This window comes from Psammomys obesus, unplaced genomic scaffold (assembly GCF_907164565.1).
Source record: "Psammomys obesus unplaced genomic scaffold, mPsaObe1.curated_primary_1811, whole genome shotgun sequence".
Lineage (NCBI taxonomy): Eukaryota > Metazoa > Chordata > Mammalia > Rodentia > Muridae > Psammomys > Psammomys obesus.
In genome coordinates, this window is record NW_026593947.1 from 1,546,072 (window position 1) to 1,562,047 (window position 15,976).

A 15,976-nucleotide genomic window follows, 5' to 3' on the forward strand; every position below is an offset into this window, starting at 1 on the left:
GGGCAGGCTCCTAAGCTCTTAAGTTCTCTCATACTGGTTTAAGGCTATTTGCCAATTTTTCCCTACCAAAAAAGCCTAAATATTTTTCAAAGAATGATTAAAAAACAATAAAAGATTTAAGGTGCTCAAAAAACAAGGCATAAACATGTTTCACCAGGTCATCACCAAGTGAACAAAAAGAAGGGAAGTGACATACAAACAGGGGGCACCCCACCTGGCCAAGCTACCTGCCCAACCAAGCATTAGTACAAACATGAACCAACACTATTTGAATATGTTAAGGACCGCCAAATCATGTCTAATTCATGGCTGGGGGCAGTGGGAGCATCAAGAAAAGTCACGTAACACTTGTAGACTATACGGAATCACGTTCTTCAATTACTAAGGCTGGAAATAAAAACACAACATTTGGTGTGGCAAGCATTTGGAGATTAAAGTCAGCTTGTACAACTTCCTAGGAATTTTTTCAAAAAATCAGCAGTGTCTTACATAATTGCAGAAATGAGCTAACAAATATAAACTTAAAACAAATTCCCACCTAAGATAGGCAGGTAATTTTTATTGTATGATTTTTACCCCCACAGATAATTACTGTAGCTTATCAGGAGCTTGTAAATCCAGGCAGAGTTGTCAGCTTGCAACCAAAATACATAGTAGGATGTGCTAAGTGGTGAGTTGGTTAAGATACTCTGAGCATATGACTCCTTCCTGTGCACAGGAAGTTCCTGATCAGGCTCTGTATGTTCTGTGGACATGTATGTTTAACAGAAGAAGCAGCTGACCCCAGTGAGAGTCTTTAAGTTATGCATGTATGAAAGTCAACACACAAACAGTGGGCATCATGATTGATTAAAAACCTGCAAGATACGTTACCTGCCGCCTCGAGCACTGAAAGGCACTACATGGATCCCCAGAGGTCCTCCATCGTTGGGGACTTGTACGAGCTTTACCATATCACTGTGAGACAATGATGAATGAGGAAGCATGAACATGGACTGTCAACAAACCAAAACAGAAACAAAACAAAAGCTGCCAACACAGACAGGGCACACAGCAAAGGAGAACAGAACAAAAACCCCACCAGGTGAAAGGCGCGCACACACACACACACACGGAACACAGGCATAGTGATGGAGGCAGCACTGAACACACCTACCTGAACACTAGTCTGAGGGCATGGAGGGAGCCATCATCAGAGACAGCTGCATTACAAGGGGCATAGGTGCGGTCCTCTTAGACCATTCTCCCCTGGGCAACAGGACTTCATCTTTGGAGAGCAAACATCCCGACCTCACTGAGCAGTCTCCACCCCAGCTCTAACTTAAGAACTCTCAGGTTAGCTAAATGCCAGCACTGTGGACACAGCACAGGTCAGGCTGCTTCATTCTTCAGGTAACCCAGTAAGGGTAGCATTTGTGCACCAGCAGGCTGTCTGTCCAGAGATCACGAACAGCCTCTCGGCTCACTCTGCTGAGCCAGTCACCTAAGCTGCAGAAAAGTGTGACGGTAGTTAATGAAGCCTAGTGTCTCAGCCAAATGGACCCGCTGACACCAAATGCTTTTCCTGTTCGTAGCTGAACTATAAAGTTGTAAAGCACGTTCCATAAAATAGCATGGAGTTGCTTCTGAGAAGCTGAACTTGGTGTAATGGCCAGGAATCAATGTTATTAAAGCCACGTCCATGAATTCATACTGTTAGTACTGCCCCGATATCAATGAAAATGATAATATAGAAAAGGTAAATTTCTAAACTACTTAACAGATTTCTACTTTCTTTGCAGATTTTAACATATACACACAATTTTAGAGAGGGGTTTATGTATATCAATCAATGTTTGGAAATTGAATTTTAATTAAATATCTATTTTAAGTGATTTGGAAAACCAGAAGTGACTGATCCTGGATTTGACAATGTAGTTTTTATGTAAAACAAAATGACAAATTTCTACACATATTTTTTGCATAAGCGCTGGATAATAACATTTACTGTGAATGTCTCACTTACATAGACTAAATGCCATTAATAATAGGGGTAACCAAAACAAAACAGAATCATATATATAAGTTATATATACTAATTAAAAATAGAAGTTAGGCGTTGCGATTTATGCCTATGGTCTCAGAATACAGGAGGCTGAGGACTGCTGTAAGTTTGAGAACTTAGTCTATAAACACCTTTCTCTACACAAACAAACATTTGTCTACACAGCTAAAATATTTTATATTTACTAATATAAAATATTATGCGTTAGTCATGTTTTGTATAATTATATACAATTCTGTTCTCAAACTGCTAATACTATTTGAACATTTTCATTTCATTTGAAGAAAAGCATAATTTTAATAGGTTTGTTTTATTCTATTTTGTCTAAAAAACATCTCTTAAAAATATCAAATTCTGGTGATTGTATTTGAGCCTACTCAATGTTCGCAGCAGCCCACTGTGGAAGACCAAGAAAACACTGAATTCAGTTTGTAAACAGTGCTGTCTTCGACCCACATTTTGACCCAAAAGTCAAGGAAAGATGATTATGACTGCCCTCCCTGTTCCAGTCTACAAGGAGGAGATATCAGAAACAGGCCCCACTGTAAACATTAAAAATCATCTAAAAATCTAAAATCATCTCTGCACTCCTCCTGTATGGCACCCATCAGCCCATCAAGTATCTTCACAGACCCTGGTTCTTCAACTAAATTGCATGTGTGTGCATGGATGCATGTGTGTGTACATTTTTGTGTGACCAATGCATACTTAATTCAACTAATTTTTAGAATAAAATAAGATTTTTTTGATTTTGCAAACTTGAATGAATGATCAACATATAGACAGATAAAGTGACCTAAACAGAGAGTGTTTACAGAGCTGTTAACATCACAGACATTTTCAATCAAACACTATGTTAATCTAATTTAGGTTTTGCCAAGGCATGACACCCAGGGGCAGGTACGTATGAACTTCCACTCCTCACGGCTCACAGGACATTGCACAGGAGAAATGAAGCAATGCAGGCGTGGCTTTCCCCTAAGCACAAGCACTTCGCATGCCATACGCCTCTGGAGCACTTGCCGCAGCAATGATGCTTCACATACGCGGTAGGAATGGAGGCGAGCTCGCGGGAACTTACTCGAGAGAGAAGTTGGGCATGTTCTCCAATCCAGTGTCAGCATGTCCAACTGGCTCCACGCGGCTGCTGTCCTCTTCCGTGCCTTCTTCATCCTAGAGGCAGTGTGACAAAGAAGAGCATGCTGGTTACGAAGGACGCTGAACTGTAATTAATGTGAACTTTGCTATGTGTATGTCATCTTTTGACTGTATGATTTAAGTAGTAATTAGGTTGCTGCGATGTTGTGATATATTCCTAAGTGAACATCTTTACATTTACAGCCTAAAATACTTCAAAGACCAAAACAGCTGGGGTGTGAATAGCCCTGACCACTACGAAACACTTTCCTATCATTACCTCCTAGCGGAGCCTGTCAAAGGGAGCATTTAGTAGGAAAAATTCCAAGCCTAAAACCCTTGAGCCAGGGAGGCTCCCCAAAGAGCAACCCTAAGCATGGGGGTAGCTAGTCCTTTTCACAGGATCGAAGTCTTGGTTACAAAGACTTTCATCCGTTTAGTGGCACACGGCAAGACAAGAGAAAGCAAACAGCCATGTAGGCAGTCCTTGTACTGCACAACGCGTTTTAAAAATGCACCACTGGGTCACAGACATTGTTGAGTATGCTGGTATTCCAAAATAAAAGTGGAATAAATATTGCCCAAAAACCCTTCTTAGTTCATCATTTGACTAATGGTTTTCACTGAGGAGTTCACTAATCGATCCTTACACTTGACTCTTGGAGACTGCTGGAGTCACGATGAACATGATTGTGATCGATGTCTTTAACTAAATCAACAAATTTACAAAACACTCATTTTCCAAATAAAACGGTTCAGGGGGCCACGTATACTTCAACTTGAACTGTCTGTAACACCTTGTTAATCAAAGCAAAACTGCCCTGAGCACGCTCTGGCAGTGTCTAGAGGGAGCGATTAGGTATAGCTTAATCAATCTACTCCTATGCTTCACAAAATAATAGATATACATATACTTTTATTTTTCCTTTCTCTTATTTTTATCCTTTGTTTTTTGTTCATTTCACTATGAATACATGAAACCATCCTCACTAGGAAAGGAAGAACATTTTATTTTACTTGAGACAGGGTCTCACACTCCAGGTTGGTCTTAAACTGCTGTGTAGCTAAATTCTCCATCCCCTGGTCTCCTCCTTCCGAGTGGTGGGATCACAGGTGCATGCAACCATGCCTGGCCAATTTTCCTGTTCTCACCTAGCATGTAGTTATGTACATCTGTACAGAGGTGCCTTCAGGCCATCAGACACATCAGTCCACAAAATGACAAACCACACAGAACGTTCCTAAAACGGAGCTTGGAGAAGAGCAGGTCACTTCATCACGCCTTCCTGTCAGCTAGCTCAGACGCACCCACCACCTTCCGAAGCAGAGGGCTGGCGGGGCTCCGTGAGGCTGGCACTGAGGAGTGGCAGGCACACACGTGCATCCTGCAGGCCCTGCGCCAAGGAGCCGGTGCTTGAAGACTGCTGCTCATGTGCTGTGAGAGGCTCTAAGACGTACTTCTTAGACATCCATCTCTCTCAAGCACGAGCACATAACACATCTCAAAGGTTAACAGCATCTTGAACCTGCCTAAGAACAGCATTCCGACTGTAAACACGAACCCCTAAATGATGCTTCTCCACTGGGACTAGGAGATGGAGAAGTGTCAGGATCCTTTATAAGCCAGATGTAAGGCGGGGGGGGGGGGGTGATTTTATAGGTTAAAGACATCGTCTTCAGATCCATTAATACTGTAGGTCCCACTGAAATGCCACCAAGATGTAGCCCTTGCTGAAACACCTATGTGGCACCAGGGAAACTGCCACAGAAATGATACCTCAACTACAGAAACACACCGAAAGAGGCTATTTGCAGACTATTGCCCTACAATAAGTACCCCTGGCTCCCATGCACAGGAAAAACAAAACAGTGGCAGCATCAACAAACCTCTACAGGTATGAAGTTTGGGTCACTCAGGAGACTTTGCTCAGCCATAGACGGAGCTACAGCTAAGCATCTCTAATCTTCCGCACGGGTCTGTGTCACCTACTACATGCCTTATTTTGTCTCCTACTTTTTAACAGCTGTGTGCACACAATCACTGTCAGCAAAACTAAAGACTGCACCCCGCTGTAGCCATGAAAATGAACTCCAGCTCTTGCACAATCAATGTACAAGGACGACCAGATTAACTTAAGCTAGATGCTAGCAAGAGACTTCCAGGTGAGAGGGCAGAGCACCCCTCCCTTTTATTTACGAATGCAGAGGTAGAAAGCTCAGCTGGAGGTGTTGAGACACCCGAGGGGGAGGCTAAGGGAGGTATGATGACTACCTGCTTTGTCTCTATGTCTTCTGAAAAAAAAAGGGGGGGAGGATGAAAGAGTAACACTCTTCTCTGGAACACATCTACTGGCGAGACAACCACCCATAATTCCATCCACAGGAGATATGAAGCCTCTGGCTACAGCAGATACCTACTTTCATGTACATTCCCATGCAGAAATGCTGAAATAGGCAAGTAATTAAAATAACGAAAATAAATCTTAAAACGTGCACACACACACACACAAACTTGATGCAGGAAATACACCTTGACAAATATTTCAGTGTTGTTATATACCAATATGACACATTAAAGTTTTATTTATTTTGAATATACGGGTGTGTGCTCGCATGGGTTTATGTGTATCATGTGTGTAGGAATCCATGGAGGCCAGAAGACGACATTCGGTATCTTGACATTAAAGTGCCAGGTGGCTGTGTGCATCCGTGTGGGTGCTGGGCACTGAATCCTGGTCCCCTCATGAGCAGCAAGTGCTCCTCACCACTAGGCCATCTCTCCAGCCCTTCGCGCATCATGAAATAACGGTGTGTTTGCCTACTGTTCTCAGTTCACCCTTTCTCATGCTGCATGCCTTGCAAAATCGCTTAATACAAACATACTGCCCATTCAATTACGTGAAAAATCCACACTTGGGGAACTCGCATCACACCTGATGTTTACTGTGTTTTGCTGAACAAAGGGTTTTCACTGTGAATTGCCTCTGGGATGAGAGAAAGCAAACAAACATGAACATACAGCATCAGATGGATAAAGAACACTGGATTACTGGTTCAGGAGATATTCAAAGAGAAATTAAACGCCGGAAACTGTGGTTATGACTATATACAGTTATGACACCCCATGTGTTCCAGTGAAAGGAACTGAGGCAGCTGTGATCTTTGCTCCTCCATCGTTTGCAGGTGACCCTATAAATACCGTAACTGCCCGAAGATGCAGAGCTAGTCAAAGACAGAAAGAAGAAGAAAAAAAAGCAACAATCATAAGGTCAAAGCCAGTTTGCTCCTTCCACATAGGAGTTCCCAGGCAGGAGCTTTTGCAAGGTATCAACAAGAGCGGACACTGGAAAGCAGAAAACTGAGAACATTAGGCAAGGTCACTGTGACTACAGAGGGAGGCGCTGCCTGTGATCAGGGCTGTGCACAGCGCAGACACCCTCAAAGCAAGGCTGCACAGCGACGAGGAGATACCACTGGACCACCATTGCCACAGCACCCTCGGCGCGCACACACCCCTGCAGTTGAGCACCGGAATGAAAGCCAAGCGTGCACGTGTAAAGAGTGTGTTTGCAGACATGTAAGGAATTCACTCTTTGTTGACCTATCCTTGCACACTTAGTTACAACTGCACTCTGGCAAAGCCCCGGAAACTAAAACAAAAGGCAGAGCTCTAAGGCTCAGATGGAGGTGAGGGGACAACTCAGGGAAGGCGAAGCCAGTTCACACTGGCTGGAAGCCCATTGCCACAAGGAAAGACGGATAGCAATTGTTCTAGTTTTTAAAAATAACTTGGAGAAAAGCAGGCACTTTAACAATTCCAATAGAGCAGTGGTTCTCAAGCTGGGGCGCTGAACGGCACTTTCCCAGAGGTCACCTAAGACCATCTGCACGTCAGATGTTTACATTATGATTCAGAACAGTAGCAAAACCATAGCTATGAAGTAGCAACAAAAGTAATTTCATGGCTGGGGTAACCACAAAATGAGGGACTGTATTAAAGGGTCACAACATTAGGAAGGTTGAGGGCCGCTATAATGGAGAACGGGAGTTGGAAGAGTCATATTCACAAAATTAACATTTTTTAAGTAAAAGAAATTAACTTCAAAAAAGCATGTAAGAGAAGCAATTTATGAAGACTCCCAGTTGCTGAAGCCAGTTCATAGCCTGCCCTGCAGTGTGGCAGTGCCGACTGACCTGAGGGTGGGAGAGAGGACCAGGGGCACAGGGACAGGACGAAAAACACACTCCACCCCTGTGCTCCACCGCAGCTCTGAACTGGACTCAGAGGAGGGGAGCGAGAAAGAAAAAGCAGCCTAAGACTTGCAGCTTTCCAATTTTCCATTTCAGGGCATCAACAGATTCCAGGAAACGGGGGACATTAACGTATCCTGTGCAGCAAGGACTTCAGGGCAGGCGTCTGGGAGAGAGTCTGCAATGCTGGGGGGCTTGGCAGACAGGGGCTCCTCGTCCTGAGCTTTTCCACATTGTTTCCTTTAATTCTGAGTGCAGTGTGTGACACGCGTGCCAGGGATGAGAGCATTTTAGATCCAGCTAGTCCCTCCAGGCTCCAAGAGGCCACCTGACACTAGTCTTGTTTTGAAGACGGAAGGCAAGGAGCCCATGCCTGGCCCCTGGGGGATGTCTAGCTGCATTCTCCTAGTGTGCACTCCTCAAGGGTCGGTTCCCTGGGTGGCGATTTGACAGACTGATGGAGTAAATGACTTCCAATTTCCAGAGCCTCAGAATAAGCAGGTATTTCAGCAGCTATCTGCTTAGATACTTTATGTAAGTCCAGCCGTAGTTTACGCCTCAGAGATAACACATGACAAAAACTCTACTGAACCATTTTTTTCATGTTTCCAGAACAAAGTAAATCCCCAAACTCTCACTCAAAAAGGGGAATCAATTTTATTAACTTTCTATTCACTCTATTTTTGAAGGAGGAGGAAGAGGTTACAGCAGCATGAAAGTGTCAAAATAGCCAAAGGGCAGTAAAGAATGAGATGCTTGATTTCAGTGAGGACAGAAAATAAGTTTGGCCAGAGCAGCCATCACGTAAAGTGAGCGTCAACCTAGCTTAGTGTACCTTACAACCTAACCCTACACTGTACTCTATGACTAACCAACTGAGCCTCATCCAGTCCCAAGCGGAAGGCTGCCAGGTTCTTTCCAAGTAAGCCAAAGTAGATTCGCTTCATCAGGCAATCTCTGGATCTTATTTCTCTTTGTCTTTCTGGTTATGAAAATAACTCTCCTAACTGGCTGCATTCTAAACTCTCCCTCTGGAATTTTTCCAGGCTCTACAAGCTTTGTTGTTTGTTTTGGTTGAATTTAATCAGTCTTAGTCTTTCAACAAAGAAAACAATGAACATTTGATACACAAGGCAGAGTGAGGACTTCTGGTTCAGGTAATCCAAAGAAGGTAAAAACGCTGTGTGATGCTAACTGCCCAGCTTCCTGCAAGACAGCAATGTTCAGACTCTCTCCCATGATGCTAACAAGACAAAGGCTCATAGCTGTGGAGTTTGAACTCAAGCACCTCTAGACGATTCATCTTCGGGCAATGAAAGCACTCATGAAAGCCATGCAGTAAGGAAACTTACACTTGTCTACCTATCATCTAAATTTGGAGATTCTTTTTTAATGGTTCCAGATGCTCTGTATTTGCATGCTAAATATCTTCTGGTCTTTGTAGAATAAACTTTTTAAAGATCAAAAAGTTAGGTGGATGGCACAGTAAGATAAATGAGAGAAATTAGAAAAGGCAGGACATGACTCCCGCTGTCATATTTCCCTGTGGATATACGTAGAGTAGAAGGCACTACAGGACAGGAACAGCAGCACGCCCTCTGTTTGACCGCCCCTGCAAGCCCAGGCAGCCATCCACCTGTGTTTCTATGTGTGCTACTCCAAAATAAAAGACAACAGTTGTAAAAATTAATCATTTAAAATATCACCTTATTACATTCTGAATTGCATTTCTCCCAGTATATTTTCTATTTTCTTATCATTGCTTTTTATACTTAAAATGTAAAGAGAAAACGGTTGACCTTGACTTTACTCCTCAGATTTATAACACATTCTCTGAAATGCTCTTATTAACAGAATACAAAAATTTAAATAAGTCTACTACAAAAATTATCTATTAGATGTTTTTTTTCTCACACTTTTGACAATGAAGAACTTGACAGATCCAATGAAAGGAGTATCACTTAAATTATGGTATCTTAAGTGAAATATTTGGATGTAGAAAGAATGAAACTACTTTTTAAATTACATTTGGTAGATAGTTCTAGAGGGACTTGGCTTTCAAGTCCTCTGAGAATTGTGCAGAGGATTTCAGAAGGTGTTTGTGCTGAGGCAGCTACTTCATTAGCCGGCCAGTGCCCTGGAGGAAAGCAGCTTCTCACCAAAGGAGAGAAAACATGTGTGGACTGAGGAACTTCACAGGAGCATGATAAGATTATATCAGCCTCCCAAAGAGAGAAAGCAAGAAGGTGGGCCATACTGGCCAAGCCCATGGCCACTGCAGTCCATGACAGTTACAGAACGGGGAGGGGAGACACACAGCAACAGCAAAAGCTAGCCAGGCAATGGGGCTTCCACACACTATCATTCAGAAAGCAGAGAGAGAAAGATTGTAAGTTTGAGGCCAACCTGAGCTACACCAGGGTCAGGAGCATAGGGGTGGGGAGGGGAGGAGAGGAGAGGGAGCAGCAGGAAAAAATTTCATTTAATTTAGGTCATATGAACCAAAAAATTCATTCACTTCTTTTATAATTTCTAATTTAATGGAATACTTTTCATCCTAAGTTTCTGAATTTTACTAGTATCTACCTAAATGGCTTCCTTTTCATCTGTAGTTCTATTATGTGGAGGAGGGGCACCTGGCCCCTCATTGGTTTGGATAAGTATTTTTCAATATACAAAACAAAAATCTAACAACAAATAAATCTAATTCAAACACTCTCCAGACAGGTTAAGTCACCTGTCAAACAAACTTCTATGGGAACTAAGCTAACTGTAGGACAGAGTTAACTCTAACACTGGTGATAACTACGATGAGGTACGGACAGCTGAAAGCTATGCATTTTGTAACGTACATAAATTTTTCTTCTATCAGAAGCACCTCAATTTTCATTGACGTGATGCTTAAAAATGTTTGCTGGGCACAGCGACACACACCTGTATCCCAGCACTCAGAAGGAAGAGGAACAAGGAGCACAGTGAATTCCAAATTCCAGGCCAGCCTGGGCTACTCAGTGAGAACCTTTCTCAAAAAGAAAAGAAAAAAGAGAAAACAGAAAAGAGAAATAAAGAAAATTTAAAAACATACAATGAAGAAAGAAAAATAAAAACAAATACACGTTATGAATGTTTTGTTGGAGGGAGCAAGATACACATAGCAACCTTATTTGGTGTGTAGATTTTCATTCCAAAATGTCAAATTTCCCTTGCCTTAAAACGTTTTTACTCTACTGTACTGCAAATTTGAGGCTGACCCAGTATATATGACATCATGTCTCAAGTAAATAAATAACCTTTAAAAGTTGTACTGAGGCTAAAGAAAGATGAAAACTGAAATGAACCAGAGGGCTGGTAAGAGAGCTCGGTAGGCATAGACGGAAGCCAAGGCCCGCAAGCTGAGCTTGATGCCTGTAACCCACATCGGTAGATAGACTCCCGCACGCTGTTCATGTGTGTGCCCACAGGGATGCACATGCTAAATATTATAAAACTTTAATAACAATATTTAAATCAGTAACAAAATCCTAAGGAACTATTGGTGCTAATGAGAACAAAACCTTCAAAATTTGAAAACACGTTTTAACGCCAGTGCCAAAAGTCTTACATATATAATCTACACATACATTGGGCTGCTAACACTCAGTGATGACTTGGCAGCCCTAGGTAATGCTCTTTTACATGTTAAAGCATGTAAATGACGTGTCTCGGTGTCCACACAATCCTTAGCTCAGCCCTTCACACTAACTAGCACAGTGTCTTTACACAGCGGGGCTGGCCTGCAGACCCACGTGGCACGCTCCTGATCTGGCAGGCTGAGCTGTTGCTGACAAGTTTCATGAAGTTTTCTGCGCACTCTATATGAATTTGCCCCCACTATGCCGTGGCACACACGAACAGCGAGCCTGGGTGAGCAATCCTGCTCCTGCTGTGCCCTGTTCAACTCACTACACCCAAATGGTGGTCGGCATCCTCATCCCTAAATCCTGCTTCCTTAGTCTGAACAGAGGAAACAACACATTCCTGTGTCCACCATAATCAGGCAGTGATGAAATCATGCAAATCACTGTGTGCAAAATAAAGTAGTTGGGAAAGATAGAGAACCCGTTCTCTCAACCTTCAGGAAGAGCTCCAAAACCCACAGACGTTTCTAAGCTAGTTACTCCTCACAGCAAGTGAGGAATTCTTCTGAGGGAAAATTGGGCTTAGGACTACTCCCTCTTCGCAGAGGCAGAGCTGTGGTTTGAAAACTGCATCTAAGGTCGTCCATTCACCGTGCTTTCGCACCAGATTTTACTTGTGGAATGTGACCCAGAGCTGTCAAGGAACAAATGTAACCCAAGAAGACTGGCCAATGCTAGTGATGATTTGGGGGGGGTATGATGAAAAAAATTAATTTCTGTACATATAATAAATTGACTTATATAAAAGAGTTAATAAACTATCTTTGAGGGATTTCACTTTAAAGCACACAAATAATGATCAGCAGGGGTATCCAGGAATGTCCCTGGGCATGATGGGAGAAGTGCAGTGGACTTTGTCTCATAGCATGTGTATTCTCAGAACAAATACAAATCTTTTAGAAACTGAGAATTTATTTAAAGCCCACAATAGCTTTACAAATCTCTGTATGCACAGATACTGCCGCACCGCAGTTTCTGTGGAAGGCAACTTTTCTAAGAATCCAACACTTAGAAAGCAAGCAGGGCATGGGAGCCTGTTCCCGGCACCGCTGTCTTAGCGTGAGGCACGGGTGGGCTGAACGAGATTCCCAGACAGAAGTTAGTACAAGGGAGGGAGCTACAGCTGTGACAAACTCAGCACGCCAGCTCCTCCCCCACTTTCTCCTCCTCTTCCTCCTCCTCCCCCACCCCCTTTTCCTTTTCCTTTTTAGAAATGTGGAAGACTGGGAATTTGGGCAAGCAAAGCGGCTGAATGCTGTAAGCGGGATTTAACAGGCCATTCTTGTCAGAGCTTGCGAGAGAGGTGCTGAGGAGAGGTGCTGAGCGCCAGGTGGAGCCCAGGCTCCTGGGATTTTAGAAGGACTGGCTGTGGCCGCTTTCTGCTCTGCTCCCAAGAACCTGCCGATTTTGGTGTAGGAGACTTCAAAACAGACTGATACTGACGCTGTTATGTCATTATCAATCCTTTTTGTGCCAGTCTGCAATGCAGAAGAGCAAGTGAGGCAGAAGAAATAGAAAACTTACAGTTTGAAGCGAGAAACAGCACCAGGAACTTCCAGGCTGCTTCAAGGCTTGTGCTGAAGGAGACAGGAGACCAAGGCCTGATGTGAAGTGGGACAGACAGAAGGATCCCTCACACTTCCCAGCTGCTTCCTGCTTGTGCTTCAAAACGTGAGCTCTCAGCCTCCCATGCTGCCTGCTGCCAAAGGTCCCTGCATGACGGCGATGGACTCTTATCGCCCTGGAACCACAAGCCCAAATAAGCCTTCTAAAAGTAGCCTCAGCCTTATCAGGAATGAGTGATCAAAGAGCAGTCAACCGAGTTCATGATAGAGGCAGCTCCTGGTCCCCTCTCAGAGATCCACATGGAGACTGAGCTGCCAAATTGGCCACATCTGAGCAGGATGTCTAGGTCCTCTGCTGCTGCATCGGTCTCTGCAGGACCCTCTCGGTTCAGATCTAAGTTTTGCTGGTCTCCTTGTAGGGCTCCTGTCCCCTCCACGTCCCTATATTCCTACCCCTTTCTTTCTCCATAAGACTCCCTCTTCTCTGCCCAAAGTTTGGCTGTGAGTCTTAGCATCTGCTTCAATCCCCTGTTGGGTGAATCATTTTCAGAAGACCCTCTACAGTAGGATCCCAGCCGGTTTCCTCTCTTCCACCGCTTCTGGTTTCTCTCCTCTTTGCCATTCTGAATTCGATTTAAGCAACCTCCCTAGGGTCTTCCATGTTGGTTAGCATAATCACTTACTCCTGATGATGCAGCCTGCCAGGCCACCTAGGAAGAGGATCCAGGCAATCCTGATGAGACTTAAGTTATAGGCAGATGGCAATAGTGGAGAACTCCCCCTTTCAGTGGACTAGGAGAAGGGGATGGGGGAAAAGGGAGGAACTGGGGAAATTGAGGGAGGGGGCTTCAATCTGGATATATGATGAATAAATTGTTGGGGAAATTGAGGGAGGGGGCTTCAATCGGGATATATAATGAATAAATTGTGAAGACAAATAAAAATTTAAAATAAAAGCCTCAGCCAAGGTGTTTTATCATAGTAATAGAAAGTAAAATTATAGATGCATTTTCAGAGAAATTACAGCTGAAGACAAAAAGAGCAAGAATGGAAGAAGCCACAGGGCTTCCTGTGGGAGATGCAATTTGAACAGTCATTTCTTGATCACAAGCATACTCTATTTGTTACTAATTAAGAAGGGCTTGTCATGAAAACACACACAACACAACTTCACTTCCTTCCAGAAGTCCTACATTTCACTAATTCAGATTGTTAGTCAACCAACAAAGAGCCATGCTCAGGTCTCCTATCAAAATCCTCCTGCAAAGACCCAAAGCAATGTGCACTGAGTTATTAGAATTTCAGTGAAGGGTACTCACTAACTTACACTGAAATAGTAAAGGGAGATGAAGGAGGAGATGAAAATACAAGTAAAATGAGCCACTCCTCTCAATGTTCTAGTTGTACTCAATGAAACAAAAGCTAGTGCAAAGAGTTCCCAGGGAAAAAAAAAAAAAAATCACAGAATTATGTTATTTCCAATAAAATAAAACTTTTTGTGTTCATCACAAGGAGTAGAGCAATGACTGGTTTGAAGACTTAAAGTGTGTTTTCAAAAGTTTAATATTAATAAGGCTTCCATGTCGGCATGGTTCATAATTCCCAGACTATGATACGACCGTCAAGCTAAGCATAATAAAATACTGTGTCGTGTTTGTCGTCACGGGGGATGCAAGCATGTTTGTACATGCAGAACGGTCTGTGCCTCGCTTCACTCTTATTTTAGGTGCACTGGTGTTTGGCCTGCGTGTGTCTGTGTGAGGGTGTCAACTCTTGGAGTTACGGACAGTTGTGAGCTGCCATGTGGGTGCTGGGAACTGAACCCCGGGTCCTCTGGAAGAGCAGTCAGTACTCTTAAGCTCTGAGCCATCTCGCCAGCTTCCTCACTTTACTCCTTTATAAATACAGTAACAGTGTTGCCTCGTTGAGCTTCCATGAGGGTTACAGGAAGTAACATTAGGTTCTGAGAACATCGCCTTGTAACCCTTAGTTGCCAAGTAAGCTAAAGCTGCCCTCTAGACGTGAGAACTACAACACATGAACGCCCTCTAACTTAATTGGAACAAAGTTTAGTCACAGCAATTAACATACACATCAAGCTGTCCAAGGTGGCGACATACAGTTCAGATGTGATTTTTATTATTACTATGAAGAGATGTAGCCTTTCTTTCCCAATATATTTTGTCATTTACATAGAGGGTTTGAAATCATATACACTTTTTGTTTACAGATTAGCAAGAGAATGTTTTCTAATAGAAACCTTTATTAAAACCATTATTAAACTTTACGGTAATTAGATAACTCCGATAACTTCAAGTTTATCATAATAGGCAGCCATCAATCAACTTACTGAAGGACACGTTTCCTTTCCTGTGTGGTGCTGAGGGTAAGCCTTGGGCTCTGCACATTTGGGAAGCACGCTACCCCAGGCCAGTCACAGGGCATGGGACACAGTGACTAAAGGATTTTAAATGAACATTTGTGTCAGGGAGGCTTTCTTCATGGGGACAAGAAGCCTGACACAATCAGCCGAACAGAGCACTGGCGATGGGGAATTGCTTGGCAGCAAGCAGGCTGTGGCTTTTGAGGCATCGTGGCATGGAACAGAATGGGAAGATGCTCACGCCGGGGTGGCCACGAGGTGCGCCTGGACCCCACCATCCACTCCATACAAAGGTGCTCAATTCTTTCTTCTACGAGCTACCTCCTCGCTCCCACACAACAGCACCTACTTTGGGGCCAAACCTGTAAAGCCTTTGGGGACACTCCAGATGCAAATTAGGACAGCCTTTCTAGTTATTCAGAGACAAGTCACATCCTAGAAGGGGCCACCTACCAGCTTCATCGTGAACTGCACCTCCCACACATTTGTATACCGGAGAACAGAAGGTTTGGCTCTCTGTGTTCACCATTTGTTCGATAGGTTATCCATTCGGCTGGCCAAATGTTATTCTAGACAAGCATATAAAGCTGTTTCTGGATAAGATATCAACACTTAAATGACTGGACAGGAAAAGAAGACTGCTCTCCCTAGCATGGTTGGAACCAAAATAGAATCAATGGCTGAGTAAGAGGGAACCTGTTTTGCTTACTCTGGAAAACGAGGCACGGGTCTCTCCCAGTCTCTGAACTGAATTGTTTTTGGTTCTCAAGCTTGCCAGCACAGAAAGCAATTTACACAAATAGCCGAGGCTCAGGGGTGTATTCCAGTTCCAAGAGGTCTTGGAAATTTGCAGACTCCATAATCATGCCGGGCAACTGCTGAAAAGCAGGTCTTCTCAGCCATGCATGGTGGCATATGC

The 15,976-nt window shown here is 43.5% G+C and overlaps 1 protein-coding gene across 10 annotated transcripts in view; it reads right to left on the minus strand.

Moving 5' to 3' along the window:
• The window catches only part of Pard3 (par-3 family cell polarity regulator), a 416,186-nt gene that overhangs the window by 236,213 nt on the left and 163,997 nt on the right, over positions 1 to 15,976 (minus strand). For all 10 annotated transcript variants that reach the window (XM_055617584.1, XM_055617582.1, XM_055617583.1 and 7 more), the window contains 2 exons: positions 3,126 to 3,217; positions 874 to 957 (listed from right to left, as the gene is read on the minus strand). In XM_055617584.1, coding sequence (XP_055473559.1) covers positions 874 to 957; positions 3,126 to 3,217 — 176 coding nt within the window. The remainder of the gene's footprint in view (positions 1 to 873; positions 958 to 3,125; positions 3,218 to 15,976) is intronic.